This window comes from Nicotiana tabacum, chromosome 12 (genome assembly GCF_000715075.1).
Source record: "Nicotiana tabacum cultivar K326 chromosome 12, ASM71507v2, whole genome shotgun sequence".
Taxonomy (NCBI): domain Eukaryota; kingdom Viridiplantae; phylum Streptophyta; class Magnoliopsida; order Solanales; family Solanaceae; genus Nicotiana; species Nicotiana tabacum.
Genome location: NC_134091.1, coordinates 84,466,994 through 84,483,983, shown reverse-complemented (window position 1 = coordinate 84,483,983; position 16,990 = coordinate 84,466,994). Strand labels below are relative to the sequence as shown.

At 36.3% G+C, this 16,990-nt stretch overlaps 1 protein-coding gene across 1 annotated transcript; it reads right to left on the bottom strand.

Annotated features, from left to right (window-relative positions):
• Positions 1-4,479: 4,479 nt before the first annotated feature.
• LOC107797171 (putative arabinosyltransferase ARAD1) lies at positions 4,480-14,735 on the bottom strand. The gene is made up of 4 exons (XM_016620035.2): positions 13,368-14,735; positions 5,636-5,932; positions 5,461-5,556; positions 4,480-5,065 (listed from the first exon to the last, which is right to left on the bottom strand). Exons 1-4 carry the CDS (start codon positions 13,869-13,871, stop codon positions 4,649-4,651), a joined length of 1,314 nt encoding a protein of 437 aa, XP_016475521.1. The 5' UTR covers positions 13,872-14,735; the 3' UTR covers positions 4,480-4,648.
• Between the last annotated feature and the right edge of the window lie 2,255 nt (positions 14,736-16,990).

Below are 16,990 nucleotides of genomic sequence, written 5' to 3'. Positions count from 1 at the left end.
GGCTTGATGTCTCATCTTCGAGCTCGGGTCAGATTTATTACGAGGCTACCCCCGATGTAACTCCATTGTCTCGATCAAACAGCAAAATCGGGTAGGCCCGATTTTGACCGTATACATACATACTGAGGTGGATCTATGTGAAAGTTGTATTATGGGAAAGCAACATAGAAAATCTTTTCCAAAAAGAAAGTCTTGGAGAGCAAGTTCACTATTGGAACTAATCCATACAGACATTTGTGGGCCAATGAAGACTCCATCTTTGGGAAGCCAAAGGTACTTTATAATTTTTGTTGATGATTTTCAAGAATGACTTGAGTTTATTTCTTGAAAGAAAAATTCAGAAATATTTGCTACTTTCAAGAGCTTTAAAGCTTTTGTTTGAGAAGGAAAAATGTTGCAACATCAAAACCATTCGCAGTGATAGAGGAGGTGAATACTTACGTAGATAATTTGAAGAATATTAAAAAAATTGAAGGCATTGGGAAGCAACTTACAGCAAGGTACACTCCTGAACAAAATGGTGTATCTAAAAGAAAAAACATAACCATTGTTGACATCTACATAAGACTTTTGCTAGGTTCTTTTGGAGCACAAAGGAAGAAGGGAGAAACAGACACTAGGCTTCATGGAAAAATCTTTGCCTTCCTAAAGAGGAAGGGGGATAGGTTTTAGGTCCTTAAATGATGTCTCAAGGGCACTGTTTGCTAAACTATGGTGGAGGTTTAGGACCACAAAATCTTTGTGGTCTAATTTCATGTGGAATAAGTATTGCAAGAAGGAGCCACCAACTGTGGTACGTTTTAGGGGAGGGTCTCATGTTTGGAGACAACTAATATTTGGCATGAAAATTGGACTAGATTGGGTGCACTTTATCATGTATTGCCTGAAGACTTTCCAATCAATGAAGGTCTTCAGGAGGTGGCAGAACTGCGGCAAGGGGAAACATGGGATGATCAGCTGCTAGATCAAACTTTCAATGAGGAAATTGCAGAACATATAAGGCTAAATGTGCACTATGAAGGCAGTGAGGGATATTGGGATAAGCCATACTGGATGCCAACTCCTTCAGGCAAGTTCAGTGTTAGCAGTGCTTGGAAAATACTAAGGCATAGGGCAGATCCTAATCAGGAATTCAAGTTAATGTGGATTAAAGGTTTGCCATTCAAGATATCCTTCTTCTTTTGGAGATTGTGGAGGCAGAAAATAGCCACCGATGACATGTGGAGGAGGCAAAGGCAAATGGTGATGTCTAGGTGTTGGTGTTGTCAGCAGCCCCAAGAGGAATCCATTGAGCATATATTTGTCACAAGTCCTACTGCCTCTAAGGTATGAAAATTGTTCATGGGGGCTGCTGGAATTTTTGTGCAATTGATTCAATTGAAGCAGATTATAAGGCATTAGTGGTATGCTCAGTGTTGTCCGAAATTAAAGCCACTATTTCAAGCAGTACCAGCTATCATCACTTGGGAGCTGTGGAAGAGAAGAAATGCAGGTAAACATGGTGGTTCAATGTCCACAAATAGGGTGATTCATGAGATAAATAGGACATTGCATCAACTGGGAAGGGTGAGGTATGCTTGGATCCCTAATATTCCATTGTTATGGCCAGACATGATTCAATACTTTGAAGGATATAAACCTATATTGATCACTACAAGAGTAACATGGCAGCTTCCTTGTCATGGTTGGTACAAATGTAATACTGATGGAGCTTCAAAGGGCAATCCTGGACCTAGCTCCCTAGGCTTTTGTGTGAGGGATGATGAAGGTGATGTGGTGTATGCTAGGGCAGTAGACCTGGGAGTTACAACTAATGTGGTGGCTGAAGCTAAGGCTATTCTACAAGGGTTGGAATATTGTGTGGAGCATGATTTTCATCCTCTCATACTGGAGACTGATTCATTGGTGATGAAGAAGGCGATAGAAGGGGAATGGGATCCTCCTTGGGTAATTGCACAGGATGTGAAGAAAATTATAGAGATGAAGGACAACTTCAATGTGATCTTTCAACATGTGTTCAGAGAAGGCAACTCAGTGGCGGATTTTATAGCTAACATTGTGTTCTCTTTTGCAGGTACATATGAGTTTCATTCATTCTCTGAACTGCCTAGTGCAGGGAAGAGGTTGATCAATCTAGACAAATCTCAATCACCTAACCTTAGGATTAGGATAGCAAAGAGAAGAACCCCAGACTGATGTCTTCACAATATTGGACTCTGAAACTGATATGTCCAAATGCTAAGGAAGATGCTGAACCCATCATATGGTATTTTTGGAGATTGTTGAATCATTTCTCAGTGGTATTAGCATGCTTTCAAGCTCAATCTGAGGATGGTTTAGCAATGTTTTGAATGATGTCTACATTAAAGGTTCTAGTATGGAAGGATCTGTGCTTACAAGATCACAAAAAGGCACAGGCTGGCCTTTGCCTTGCAAAGTCTTCTTAACGCCAGATCATTCCTGGCTTTTGCCTTGTAAAGCCAGCCTAAAGCCAGCTCATGCCTGGCTTTTGCCTTGTAAAGCCTGGCTAAAGCCAGCTCATGCCTGGCTTTTGCCTTGTAAAGCCTGGCTAAAGCCAACTCATGCCTGGCTTTTGCCTTGTAAAGCCTGCCTAAAGCCAGCTCACGCCTGGCCTTTGGCCTGCAAAGCCTGCCTAAAGCCAGCTCAAGCCTGGCTTTTGCCTTGTAATGCCTGGCTAAAGCCAGCGCATGCCTGGCCTTTGCCTTGTAAAGCCTGCCTAAAGCCAGCTCAAGCCTGGCTTTTGCCTTGCAAAGCCTGCCTAAAGCCAGGCTCCTCTTCTACACATTAATCTTGATGAGTGAGCACATGATTAATACTTGAACAAAATCAATCCACTGCATATGGAGATCATATAGTAGCGACACTTGGAGGACGATGCAGACTTCAACTCTGCGGTGGAGATGTTTGGAATTCATTTTAGACTATGGACAATATACCCTGGCGCCTGGTGAGAGCTTGATAGGTGCTGCTTGGTATTTGCCAATGACAATTGGATTCACATACACTAATAGGAGAAGGAAGCATTCAACTTATCTTGTTGTAATAGTTAGTTAATTAGATTTTAGCTTTTCTATATTTTTTAATAGCTAGTGGCTTCATGCAACTTCTATTTTGATTTTTGGTTTGGACATCTTGTAAGCATTGGACCCATTTTTGGGATTTTATTTATATATTAGCCCTTAGGCAAAAAAAAAAGAAGGACTAGGTGTTCCATTTCACTCCGAAACCCACCCAAAACGAAAACCAAACACCCCGGCAAGTCACATAATCACAATATAGCATAGAGAAGGCAATAAATAGGGGATCGGGGCTAAAATACTCAAAACGACCGACCGGATCGTTACATTTAGCTTGCTCACAGTATATGGTGGAACTTAATAGAAAACCTTAGAAATTTTATCCTCACCCTTTTATACAAAAAGGTAAAAATCCGTGTAACTTGTACCATCTTAAGTGGCTTAGTGGAGAATAAATGACTAAGCAGCTGTACATGCAGTCAAAGTAGAGCTGATTATTCGGCCTTTGCAAAATAGCTCAACCGTAACCTTTATTTACTTATTCTGTATAATGGCAATTGTAGTAATAATGAGCTAATTCATGGTCAAACAATATTCCTTCGAGCTAACAGGATGACCCCAAGCTCCTCAACTGCCTCTTATTAATAGTAGGAATAGGAAAGTATAGTAAAGTAAAGTATGCATGGAGATAAGAAAGTCAATTATAGTCAACAGCCTCCGCATGGCATTACTCTTCATTTCTACGACCGCTCACCTTACTTCATACTATACTTATGGCAACCTAATCACCAAATTATAATAAAAGAAAAAAGCAAGAAAATCCCTAGTATAAAGCTCTATTTTTTTATTTTATTTTTTTTAAACCCTCCCAATTTAGGAGGATCTATAGTGCTTCCACACTTCCCCTCCAGATTATAATAAAAGAAAAAAGCAAGAAAATCCCTAGTATAAAGCTCTATTTTTTTAATTTTTTTTTAAACCCTCCCAATTTAGGAGGTGGAGGTGCTTTTACCAACTTAGCAAGCCTCACTTGCCTATATTTTTTATTTATATATTAAATAGGAGCACTAGCTGATCCTTTGTTTTTTCCTGATCTAGGTGACCTTTCACATTCAAGAACGGTGATTCCAAAATTTGCGATTAACTTATAATCTGCAATTTTTAAATTTTTAATCTGCCTCTTTTTTAATTTAATGATATTTTAATAGGAAAGATGATTTTAAAAGATGTTTGAAAGAGTTCTTGCTAATCTTCATAATGTTAGTGATTATGCGTATCTAACTTGGCACTATGGTGGAGAACTCCTCAAATACATAGCCCTGGTGAGAAAATGATATATCTCAGCGTCTATTAATGCAATTAATGAATATGCTACAAAGCCATATTGAATATTGGGGCAAGCTATCGTTAGAAAAAACAAGTAACCTTCAGTCTCCAGGGAAAAGAAAAAAAAGAGAAATCTTAAAAGAATTGTTCAACTAATGTTAAAACTGTTACAATAATCCTGATGCCGTGATTATCGCTTATCTTTGCTCAATTAAGGGTTCCCCTTAAGGGTTTTTTTGCCTATGTATACAAATGTACAGAATTATACCAGCAAGCTTCAAGCACTATCTCCACCAATCTGGCACTTTCAGCCTCCTATTTCTATGTACATCAAGTTTTGCAGCAGGAAGCTTGTGCTTCACCTGCCTCCATATCATGTTTACTGCATCACCCTTCTTTGGAGGGTACTGGTACTCAAAGTGATGGGTAATGTTCTTAAGATAGCTCCACATTTCAAGCCATCTAGCTCTTGAAACGCTCCTGAGTTGATCAAGCATGTATCCTTCTTTCTTTGCCTCCTGACGTGAGAAGAATATCGAAAACTTGGTGTAGTCTAGTTCATCCTCAAAAGGTAGCTCAATTTTATCACTCACAATTACAGGAACACAATGGCTAACTATAGCATCAAACAGGCGGCAAGATGACGGTGTGTCACCTGCTGGGTTTAGACAAAACTTCGAAGAACGCATCCCGTTTGTTGACTGACATACAAAGGGAAACTTATAAGTAAATGTGAAGAAGTACAGGCAAAAATAAAAAGACATTGATGGAAGGAGGAAGGGGATCAGAGTAAAAAGGAGCTAATCACTGAAGAGGATGAGTCGTCTTGAAGTTAATCCGATTAGTTAAGTGAGGGACTATTTGCTGAATGTGAACTGCAGTGGTACCTACTGAAAGTATTAGGTAACAGAACAAAAAGGCAACCGATACATCAGGGAAACTTAAAACTGTCAGGCGAATGGAAATGGCCAATTATGTAAGTATCTAACATATGACATATATACACATCGGAATATGCTCTCATATTTTCCAGATGTAACAACTAAGAGATACCCCCTGATTATACATAATCACTTTGAATAATTAAACAACTTACTGCATTTACACCTTCCCCTGAGATTCCTGTTGCTTCGAAGACAACATCTTTTTGACCACTTAACATGTCTTTCAATTGCTGACGGTCTTTCCCTTCCTGCATCATACTAGAGTCAGAAAGATTTTTATCATTTAAGAATGCATAACTGATTTATTCGTAACTGAAATAAGCATACATCTTTCCTGTCTGTCCTCCCCCGGAAGAAAAGAAGCATTGTACGAGACTCATATGGGTCTGAAATGTCATCAGCTACAAAAGTTTCAATCACATGTGCATATGGGGCCACTACATCTTTCCTCAAATTAGACACAGTTGGACGAGGGCGACCAAAATCTGCGACAACGAAGATAGCAGCATTCACCTTCTCCCGATAACGCTTGAAAGCATTTGGATGATGCATTGGGATCACATGATCCCGGCCAGAAGACCTCTTCCAATGTTCAGATTTTTGTAAGAAGTCAACAATTTCAGCCTGTTAGAACAACAAAGTCAATGCAGGAAAATTATTATTACAGGGAGAATACTGGAATAACACTAGTACTAATATGCTTCAATTCCAAACTAATTGTATCAGCTATATGAATCCCTACACCACCAATATACAAATCTCTACGCAAACTACAAAGACTCTTGGAAAACACCAATCCCAATGTATGAGTACCAACACGATAAGACCTTAAAGTTGTTATCGTGTACATGAATTTTTTGTCTACATTGTGTTCTATTCTTTAGAGGTGCTCGTCGATGGGTATGGTACAGTTTTTAGATATTTTGGTTCGATATTTTCGGTATTCGGTTTCTTAAAATGCTATATCAATACCATATCTAATTAAATTCAATATGGCTCGATTTTTCTCCTTTTGGTTTCGGTTTATTCGAACATTGGTTTGTTCGGTTTTGATAGAGATTGAAACTTTCCTTTTTGTCTTTAAGAGGTAAAAATAATCTTGGAAAAAAACACATAATCAAATGAAGTACTTTCTGGAACTTTCAATTTTCTTGAGAATGAGTAGGAAAGGCCTATGTGATCATGTATGAACTTTTGAACTGGAGTACCATAAAATCTGAAATAAATATAGGAATATGAAAAATAATGCAAAACAAAATTAAGTTGAACTAGCATTAATGATCTGAAGTGAATCACATCTTTTACAATGAGGAAAAAGAGAATTAAAGATAATTCGATGTTTTAATTTAATTGCTCACATCACAGTATTCCATTGAGATTCATCGACTAATGACATGAGAATGGCACTAAGGATAAAGCAAGTAAACTTTTAGGCACTCTTAAGGAGTAATGAATCTTGAAAGAATTTCAATATTGTAATTTGATATATTTTTTCTAAATACCGAATACTGTACCGAATACCAAATTTTTTAAAAACTTAAACCAAATACCACACCATAATACCAAATGCCGAAATCTTCAGTTTCGGTTCGATAATTCGGTATATACCAAATTATGCACACCCCTACCATGGCGGCATATAGAACTTGCCTATCACTTGTGGCAAGTATATTCTTATGGTAGAGCTCCTCCATTTTATCGATCTTATTCCAAATCTATGCATTACACTCAGTGTTGTCAAAGGCGTGCTTAAGCCCTGAAGCGAGGCTCAAAACATGTTGAGCGCTTCGCCTAACTTTGTGGGTCTGTAAGACATACTTTTCCTTACCAACGATTGTAATCTTGAAAAGGCGACATTTAACAACTGATATTTCACTTTATCTTAAATGTTTTCCAAATTTTTTGTCCATATATTTGTTATTCATGCTTATAATTATTGAGTTTGGACTACAAATACATATTTTTACTTTTTCTCCAGTTACGCCTTTTATCATTAAAGCCCACGCTTTATTTGCGTTTTGTACTTAAAGCCCCAACAGACCTTAGAGTTTTTTGCGTTTTTCGCCTTTGATAACACTAATTACACTTCATCTATCCTTCCATCAATAGGAATACTGAGCCTAAATATCCCAACTACCAATTCAGAATATTGAGCCTAGGTATATGAATATCTACTTGGGATATTGAGCCTAGATACCATAACTATCTTCATTCAGATATCATATTTTGCATAATCTCACTTCAACTTTATTCTTCTTATGGGGCAAAACATGCAATGGATGTGTGGTCTTGCTTACTTATCCTAAAACTATTAGGGGTCGTTTGGTTCAAAATCAAGCTATCGCAAGATTATAATCCTGTGATTAAAACCGGGACTATAACCTGGATAACTTATCCCACCTAATATGTGGAATTAGTTATACCAAGATTTTAGTATAAAAATAATACCGGTTTTAGCTAATACCTCCAATCAAATACAGGATAATTTTAATCTCAAAATTTATACTGGAATAACCCACCTAGTCCCTTGAACCAAACAGCTTACTTTCTTGAGAATTTCCCCACAGTGCAAGCGTTTGGTTAACTGAATTCTCGCTAATTTTGTCAATAATAATATCATCTGCAGATAGTATGCACCATGGGACATCATCTCGTGCACATAGCTAGTTCATCCATAAGTAGCCCAAGCAAGAGATAAATAGATCTTTTAGTGTAAACTGACAGATTTAAGAAGCTCCTTTATATCTTGTTGGTCTCACGCTTGTAATATCTCTTTAATACACATCCTTTATGAAATTTATACAACACTTCATCTATCCTTCCATCAATAGGAATACTGAGCCTAAATATCCCAACTACCAATTCAGAATATTGAGCCTAGGTATATGAATATCTACTTGGGATATTGAGCCTAGATACCATAACTATCTTCATTCAGATATCATATTTTGCATAATCTCACTTCAACTTTATTCTTCTTATGGGGCAAAACATGCAATGGATGTGTGGTCTTGCTTACTTATCCTAAAACTATTAGGGGTCGTTTGGTTCAAAATCAAGCTATCGCAAGATTATAATCCTGTGATTAAAACCGGGACTATAACCTGGATAACTTATCCCAACTTCTATGTGGAATTAGTTATACCAAGATTTTAGTATAAAAATAATACCGGTTTTAGCTAATACCTCCAATCAAATACGGGAAAATTTTAATCTCAAAATTTATACTGGAATAACCCACCTAGTCCCTTGAACCAAACAGCTTACTTTCTTGAGAATTTCCCCACAGTGCAAGCGTTTGGTTAACTGAATTCTCGCTAATTTTGTCAATAATAATATCATCTGCAGATAGTATGCACCATGGGGCATCATCTCGTGCACATAGCTAGTTCATCCATAAGTAGCCCAAGCAAGAGATAAATAGATCTTTAGTGTAAACTGACAGATTTAAGAAGCTCCTTTATATCTTGTTGGTCTCACGCTTGTAATATCTCTTTAATACACATCCTTTATGAAATTTATACAACACTTCATCCCCAACCAAAAAAAAATAATGGCACTACTTCCTTATTAGTCCATTCTAAAAAAGAATGACAACTTCTTATTTTGAAACACTTAAACTTCAACTTCTCATTTACCCTTAATGACCAGCATTTATAGCCACACATGTTATGGCATATTTAAGACCACAAATTTTGAAAATCTTCTTTCTTAACCTTCATGTCTGCTTAGCCTTATGCAATTGGGGGGGGGGGGGGAGGGGGAGTATTTGATATGAATTCCTTTCTTCTCCAGCACCTAGCACAGACCTTGACAATTCATCATATGTTTTCTCTAAGTAAATAGATATTTTGTTTTTTAACAAATCTCCCCCAATCTATTGACAAAAACATAGCATCTGTTGTAGATCTTCCCACCATAAATAACAATTTGTTCTTTGCACCCTTCTAATATCCCTAATGCTCTATCATTCTTTTTTCTCAAAGTGTATTCTATGGCTCAGAAGTTTACTACCACGATCTAATTTATAAGAAAAAATTATTATTACCACAATCTTTCACACATATTCAATATCTCTTTGTCTATAAGCCACACTTTGCATATTTCTTTTATTCTTATATAGGAACAGAAGGTACTCTTTCTCTACTTATTTTGCTTCTTTCCACTACTTCATATAAATATTAAATAGATAGCTTAGAAGATCATAATATTTAAACCTATCTAAGGCACTTTAGAACCTTTATTATATGATCTGAGCAACAGGGAATTCTACTCTAAGATTTTTTATGGCATCCTTAATTTCTTTACATCTAGTTTTATGAGTGTAGCTAAGTTTCTCTTGCGCAGATATACAAATACATGTAACATTATCCTTGTAATTTGAGTTAAGCAACTGATTAAAATAACATTTACATCTCTCTTTGATCTCACTATCGCTTGTCAAAACTTGTTGGACATGGCTTGTCAAAAGTTGTTGGACATTGCTTTAATACAATTAACCAATTTTAGATCTTTACTCCTCTTCTCTAAGACAAACTTGTTGGACATTGTGTACTAGGATTTACTTTCTTTCTCCACTTCCCCAATCCTTAATTTTTTGGAACAAGTCACAATGTCACATAAGACTTTACCTGGCTTGGTCAATAACCTTTTTACCTTCTTTCTTAACTCCCGTTATACTCTTTTTTTGGAGAAGGTAACATGTTGTATGTATTAAACACAAAACAGTACATGGGTTGTACTGAAACCATATATACAAGTGAGCAAAAGAGAGTAAACCAGGAACCTAATGTGTCTAAGATAGATACAGTATCCTCTGGGTAGATCTGGTTACACCAAAAACAAAAAGGCTTAATACAGTTAAGTTTGATCATTTGCACTGTGTTGTTGTTGTTCTCGAAGCTTCTAGAGTTCCTTTCTTTTCAAATTGTCCACCAAATGCAAGCAGGGACCATCCTCCATCTGTTTTTGTTATCTGCTCCAGTTCCAGCTTCTTCCCAACTAAAGTGAGCTTCAATAATGAAGATTAATGAAGATCTTCCATAACTTATCAGTTATCCGACAGTGCAGAAATAGGTGACTAACTGTTTCCACTTCGCTTTCACAAAGAAAACATCTTGAGCAGAGAGTCCACTTCCTCTTGTTTAAGTTTTCATATGTGAGCACAGCTTCCTTTGCCAGTAACCATGAGAAGCATGCAATCTTATATGGTATCTTGGTCTTCCAAATATGTTTCCGGGGCCAGTTGGTGACTTGAGGTTTTGGTTGGTTTAACATTTTGTAGGCTGCATTGACACTGAATTTTCCACTGCTATGTCCTTGCCATCTCAATGTGTCATCTCCATTCTGAATTCCTGTGATGTTGTCCAGTTATTTATAGAACTCAATCATTCTATTTATCTCCCAATCATTCAAGTCTCTTCTGAGTATCAGTACCCAACCTTGAGGTGACCACATTTCAGCTATAGATCTTTGTTGGTGATGAGCTAAAGCATATATGTTAGAGAATAAATCCTTCAGAGCTCCATTCCCCAGCCAATTATCATTCCAGAAGGATGTCATGCTACCATTTAGCACTCTAATGGAGACTTGGTTTTTTAGAGCCGGTCATAATACCCTTATAGACCTCCAAAGACTAACTCCATAAGTTGAGTTAACTGGTTTAGTCATCCAGTTGTCTTCTACTGGTTTAACTCCCGTTATACTCTTCAAAGGCTTCACCATGTTCTGACTTTATCATAACTTCCCAGACCAGCAAAAGACGGCTCAAGCCTACATTCTTACTAACTTGACTAACTCAACTGATTCCCAGACCAGCAAAAGACGGCTCAAGCCTGCATTCTTACTAACTTGACTAACTCAACTGAAAGGGACTCCCACCCACCTCACCAGTTGAACTTTGGTCCTAAGTACTACTATATGCTCAGTCAGTTGACCTTTTAAGTTAAATGATTTAGCTCCAAAAGAATGTTACTTTAATGTTTCTCTAGATCAATTACCCGTTAATACATCACTTCTGTTCTAGCAGTATCACACATCTCTTTGATCTTACTATCTCTTGTCAAAACATTTTGGGGTTCGTCTTAATACACTTAACAAGGTTTAATTCTTTACCGCTCTTGTCAATTCTGTGTACTGGATATACATTTCTTTATCAACTCCCTGCATCCTAAGTTTCACATAAGACTTCACCTCGAGCTTCACAAATAGCATTTTTTACTCTCATAACCCTCTTATACTATTCAATCGCTCCATCATCTGCAACTTTTTATATTTTCATATATCAGCAATGCAAAAAATCTGTATAATTTACTAACTTGACCAGTCCAACTAGCAAGGGGCTCCGACTCACCTCACCGGTTATAATGTGCTCCTAACTATTACTATATGCTCAGCCAGTCGATAATATTTTAGATACATTAATTGGATCCAGAAGAATGCTACAAAAATGTTTCTCGGTACCGATTAACGGCGAATACACCTTCTCTTCCAACACTATCATGGTCCTTCGCAAATATTCCACATTGAACAAACGTAACGTCACTCTGTATCTTTGCCTAGTCATTAATAAAAGGTAATGACTTCTTTAACTAACAATCTACATGTAGGAGAACTTTATATAAGACCAAATAAATGCATAGATTGCTTTGCAAATTTTATTGGTTCTAAGTGTTCCTTCTCTAACAATTTAACTTTGTGATGCATTTATCATTTCTTTAACCGATAAGTAGCAATACCTCACCACTGGATCAATGAGCAATCAAAAGGCTCTCGAGAAGTCCTTTTAGTGACCACCTCCTTGAGAGAGAGTCAAACTGCTCGAGTGCCCCATAAATTTCAACGTTTAACCAAAAAGGAGCATATCAGAGTAAACTCACACGGATCCCTCTTTATTGGAATACTTGACCTACTTGCCTTTTTGTCTGTCCCAAAATACTAGTCCTATTTTCTTAAACAGGAAGCTTTTTCATTTTTATAAAAATTCAAACTAATATAAAATGTAAGATTTTGTTTAACACACAATCTCATCAATGCATTCCACTTTTCCATGTTTTGAATTATTGTTGTACACAATATTTACCTAACTTCAGTACAACATATACTCAAACTTCTCTTCATCTTCATAACAGTCAAAATAAGTCAAGTTTCCAGGGTGGAAGGAGTGCGAGATAAGCAAAATGTGCATAGAAATTGAGTGCTAGTGTGCTACCAAACGTGTAGTTGAATATTCACATAGCCAACTTTTAAGCTGCGCTACAAATTGCAAGAAGCACTCTCTACTCCAGTTTCCCAGGTAATATTGCCAAACTGTACACAGTCAGGGTCAAGCCTTTTAATGGATTCATTAACTAGAATTTGGATTTTTAATAGCTACAAGTTTCCAGGTAGAGCTCGCTTAAGTATGAGCTGTAATATTTATCTTGTTTACTAAGACATTTAACTATTCTTTTAATAATTAAAACCACATGAGTGCATAAAAAAAGAAACTAGGAACAAACTGCAATTCCTCAAATTAGGAATGAGAGCTATAATGTTCTTTCTTGTCCTATACTTATGAGGAACCCACTTGTTGCCAATAATAGAAACAAGAATAATGAAGATCATCTTTCTTTTCAATTAAGTACATATTTATAGCTGAAATATTTGACCCCCGAGTTAAAAGCTTGCTAATCTTTTTGCTTGTTCCTTACCAATAATATACTAAAAACCGATCAATCAACTTGAACTCAATCTCAAACTAGTTGGGTCGACCATTTAAATCTTCTAAGTTTTCCGACCAATGTAAGTCCTAGTAAGAGAGGTTCTCTAGTTCACAATTATCCTAATTATCAAGGAACACTCACCACTTATCTCTAACCAAACTAATGAAGTGTAACAACAATGACTAAGAATTCAGGAGAATTACAACAATAAAATCATTTCTAAAATGAAATTCAGAGAACTAATTTTGAAGATGCGAAACGAGATATGGGATAATGCCAAGCATTTCTAACAATTCATTCCTCATTTAGCACTGAAAACATACATATTATATATATATAAGAAAGAGAGATCACACCTGCAATTGATCATCAAATTTGACCTCTGAATCATTGCCATGTCTATAGAAAGTATTATAACTCAAGGAAGAGAAAAAGGGCACGAAAAACACATCAGCGGAATCCGGATCCAAAACCCTAACAGCCTCTCGGGTGGGCCTATTTCCATTTTCATCATCACCTGCATAGAGCAATGAAGCCAACATCCAATACTCCACACTATGCTGTCTCCTCAAACCCGTGGATTTGGGCCACTTGGGCAATGTCTCAATCGTCACAGGAGCCGCATTATAATGCGAGCCCTTCAACAAACCCACATTGTATTTCATCTCTAGATCGTACATGTATACCTTGAGAGGCTCCGATCCAGTGAAACAGGGCTTGGCTTTACTGGGTGAGGAATCGAATAGTGAAAAGCTTGATCTGTAATCGATTTTTCCAGTATAGAACAAAGAAGCAACGAGAAACAAAATGAACACTGCCAAAATGAGTAAACTCTTACTCATTGTATCTTTCACTTTCATTTTTGTGTGATTTGAAGTTTACTGAATAATTTGGAGCATGGAAATGCATGAAATATTCGAAGAGTGGAATAAGAGGTAGATTGGATCGTAAGGAATGAAATATTCACCTTCTGTACATTTTTGGGGGGTTTTAGATTCTCTGTTGGTCTTTTGGGATATGGGAAAGTCTGAGCTGTGGTTTCTGGAGGATCTTGGTGGGATGTTGAGGCTATTATTATAGCACTGAAAACAAAATGGCAAATTGAGATGGAACTTGTTAGCCAAAGCGCCAAGCCAAATCCAACCGACAAACCAAGTCAAACCGGAAAAACAAAAGACTTGTGGTTAAGTTTGGTTTGATTGGTTTGGTGTTGAAATATTTACACTCTAAATCAACTACCCCAACCACATAACCATAATTGGCCCATATCGCAAATTCTTACTCGGTTTACCCCAATATGTATATAATTTGAAAAGAAAATTTCGTGTTAACAAGGTGAAATCTAGTTCTAAACGAGATCCATGGCGATTACCAAATCTAGTAATTTTTGCTACAGATCGACGCCCGACGAGTTCACTTTGGCGAATCTATGGCTGCTTATTGACCCCACACGTGCATGCCGCTACTGTAAAATCCCCTCCTTGGGGATTTAGCTTTGTTATATGTTACTGAATTTTTGATCTAAGATTCTCTTAATATCTTTATTCCCTGAGGATTTGACTGGAACTTTGAAGGAGATATTAGAGATGTGTCCGTCTATTGGTTGTATCATAGATGGGAAGGATGCTAAGCATGTGTAGTAAGAGATTGTTGATTGTGATGTTGAGATTCCTCTCGATTGAAAGGGAATTATGAACTGATGATTCTGTTTGCAGGAGGCTATGTTCAGATTTTATTCTTAAAAGTAATTTTATCTTAATCTATATTATCTGATTTTGGGATGTTATCGAAGATAATTTTGATATAATTATTGAAAAATGTTATTTTTATTTTGTTTTCACGAAGTGTTTTAGTTTTGTTTTAGTAGTATGCTATTTTATGAATTATTTTTTGCTGGAAAAAATAAATGGAGGAATTTATTACTGATGCATTGATGTTACAAGAGAGATTTAATTGATATTTAATATTATAGAATTTGAGGACCGTTACTTAATGCAAAAGATAGTGTAGCAGTTTGTATAATGGTATAAATTCTTTGTATACAATATTATATACTTTTATACAAGGTTGATACATTATATAATAAGTTTATAATATTGTATTATAATTTATAAAGATGTATATATCCTATTGCAAAAAAATACTAGCTATGCGAACGAAAACTGAAAAATATGGCTAGGTAAGTGCAATATAATGTGTTGGTATATAAATAATATTTTATACATACAAAATAATCATTAACATCTAGTTTGTAAGTATTTCTAAATTTTTCTATAGTTTTTAATGTTTTGAAACATTTATTTTATGTGTGGGCTTGTAAATTTTCACTATCCAGTAAGTAGATTTTACTTGTACATTAACCCAAATCTGAAGCTCAAATCAAAACTGTCACGACCAAAAATTCCACCAATGGTCGTGATGACACATAACCCCAATGAGCTAGGTAAGACAACAATCATAATCATCTAAAGTAAGACAAACAAGAATAATCCACTATCAAGACATAGATAAAACATAAATAAGTCTCAAACTGTCATCCAAATATGAAAATATAATACCAACATCCTAAAATCTGATGGTACGAAGTCAAGAGCAACTAAATAGAGTACAACTGAGTCTCAAAACATAATAATACCGTCTGAATCAAAAAATAATAAAATGGATAAAAAAAAAGGACTCCATAAGCTGTGAATCAGGAATGCCAGCTCACCACAAAATCTCCAATCAACCGCTAAGCTCCCTCCTAAACACCGCTAGGTCCAGTACCAAGATCTGTACCCAAATATGTGAAAGTGTAATATGAGTACAAAAACAACATGTACTTAGTAAGTATCAAGTCTAATCTCAAAGAAGCAATAGCGAGATTTTGCCAAAAGGATGATACTCACCTCCACAACCTGAACACTTCATAATAGCATAAAATCACAGAGTTTAATTAAGAATAATAAATATAACATCAATGTGTACAAATCAGAGATAAGATAAGCAAGATTCTCAAAACAAGATATCCAAAACACAATTCAATTTCCATGTTCGCATAATATGCACCAAGTAGCACCTATAAGAATGCTTCTACATGAGTCTAGGATGATCATGCATACTCAAGACTCAATCATGACCAATATTCAGCAAATCTCATGTGCTCCAACATGATCCGGCACGTCCCATGTGCTCCAACACAATATGTGCATAACTTATGCCACATGGCCTAATGTAACATGAGTAATCACCTGACTCGAGAGGGACGAATCCATATCCAAGTGTAGTACGAAACCTCATTGTACAATAACATATCAATATCAAAATAACTGCATGATATAAACTATCGTGCCATAATAATATCGATATCAATCCGCTAATAATGTCTCAACGCGCCATAATTATATCAATATGTATCAACATCTCCATCTCTAAATATTTATGCGTATGTTCAAAATAAACTAATAAAATGCCCAAGGATAATAAGTAAAGATGTGGATATGTGTTCATGACATAAAGTGTGACCCATGCCTAAATAAGATGCCATAAGCAACACATGATTTTTAGCATAAAAAAATCAGCTCATGTAGTCATACAATCAAATAAAGCATAAGTTAAGTAGAAAAACCAACCAAACAAGGCATAAAGAAGCCTAAAACTGCCCCCAAGCATGGTATAGCCTTAGTGTACGTATATACACTAGTCACCTCGCATATATATCACCCCCCCCTCCCCCCCTCCCCAATATAATGAAACATACAACATATAAGTTCAATTTGTAGAAATTCCCTCTTAACAAGATCAGACAAGAGACCTCCTCCCGACACCGCTTCAACCCTCAAATATTGCTTTTCCTTTGAAATACTCTTCTAAATGATCAAAATCTAACCAAACAAAACTTAACGGGGTCAAATAAATTTAAAAAAATAAATTTCAAACAATAAAATTTTAATCTTTAATCAAATCTCAAAAAGTCAACAAAAGTCAATCTGGGAGCACA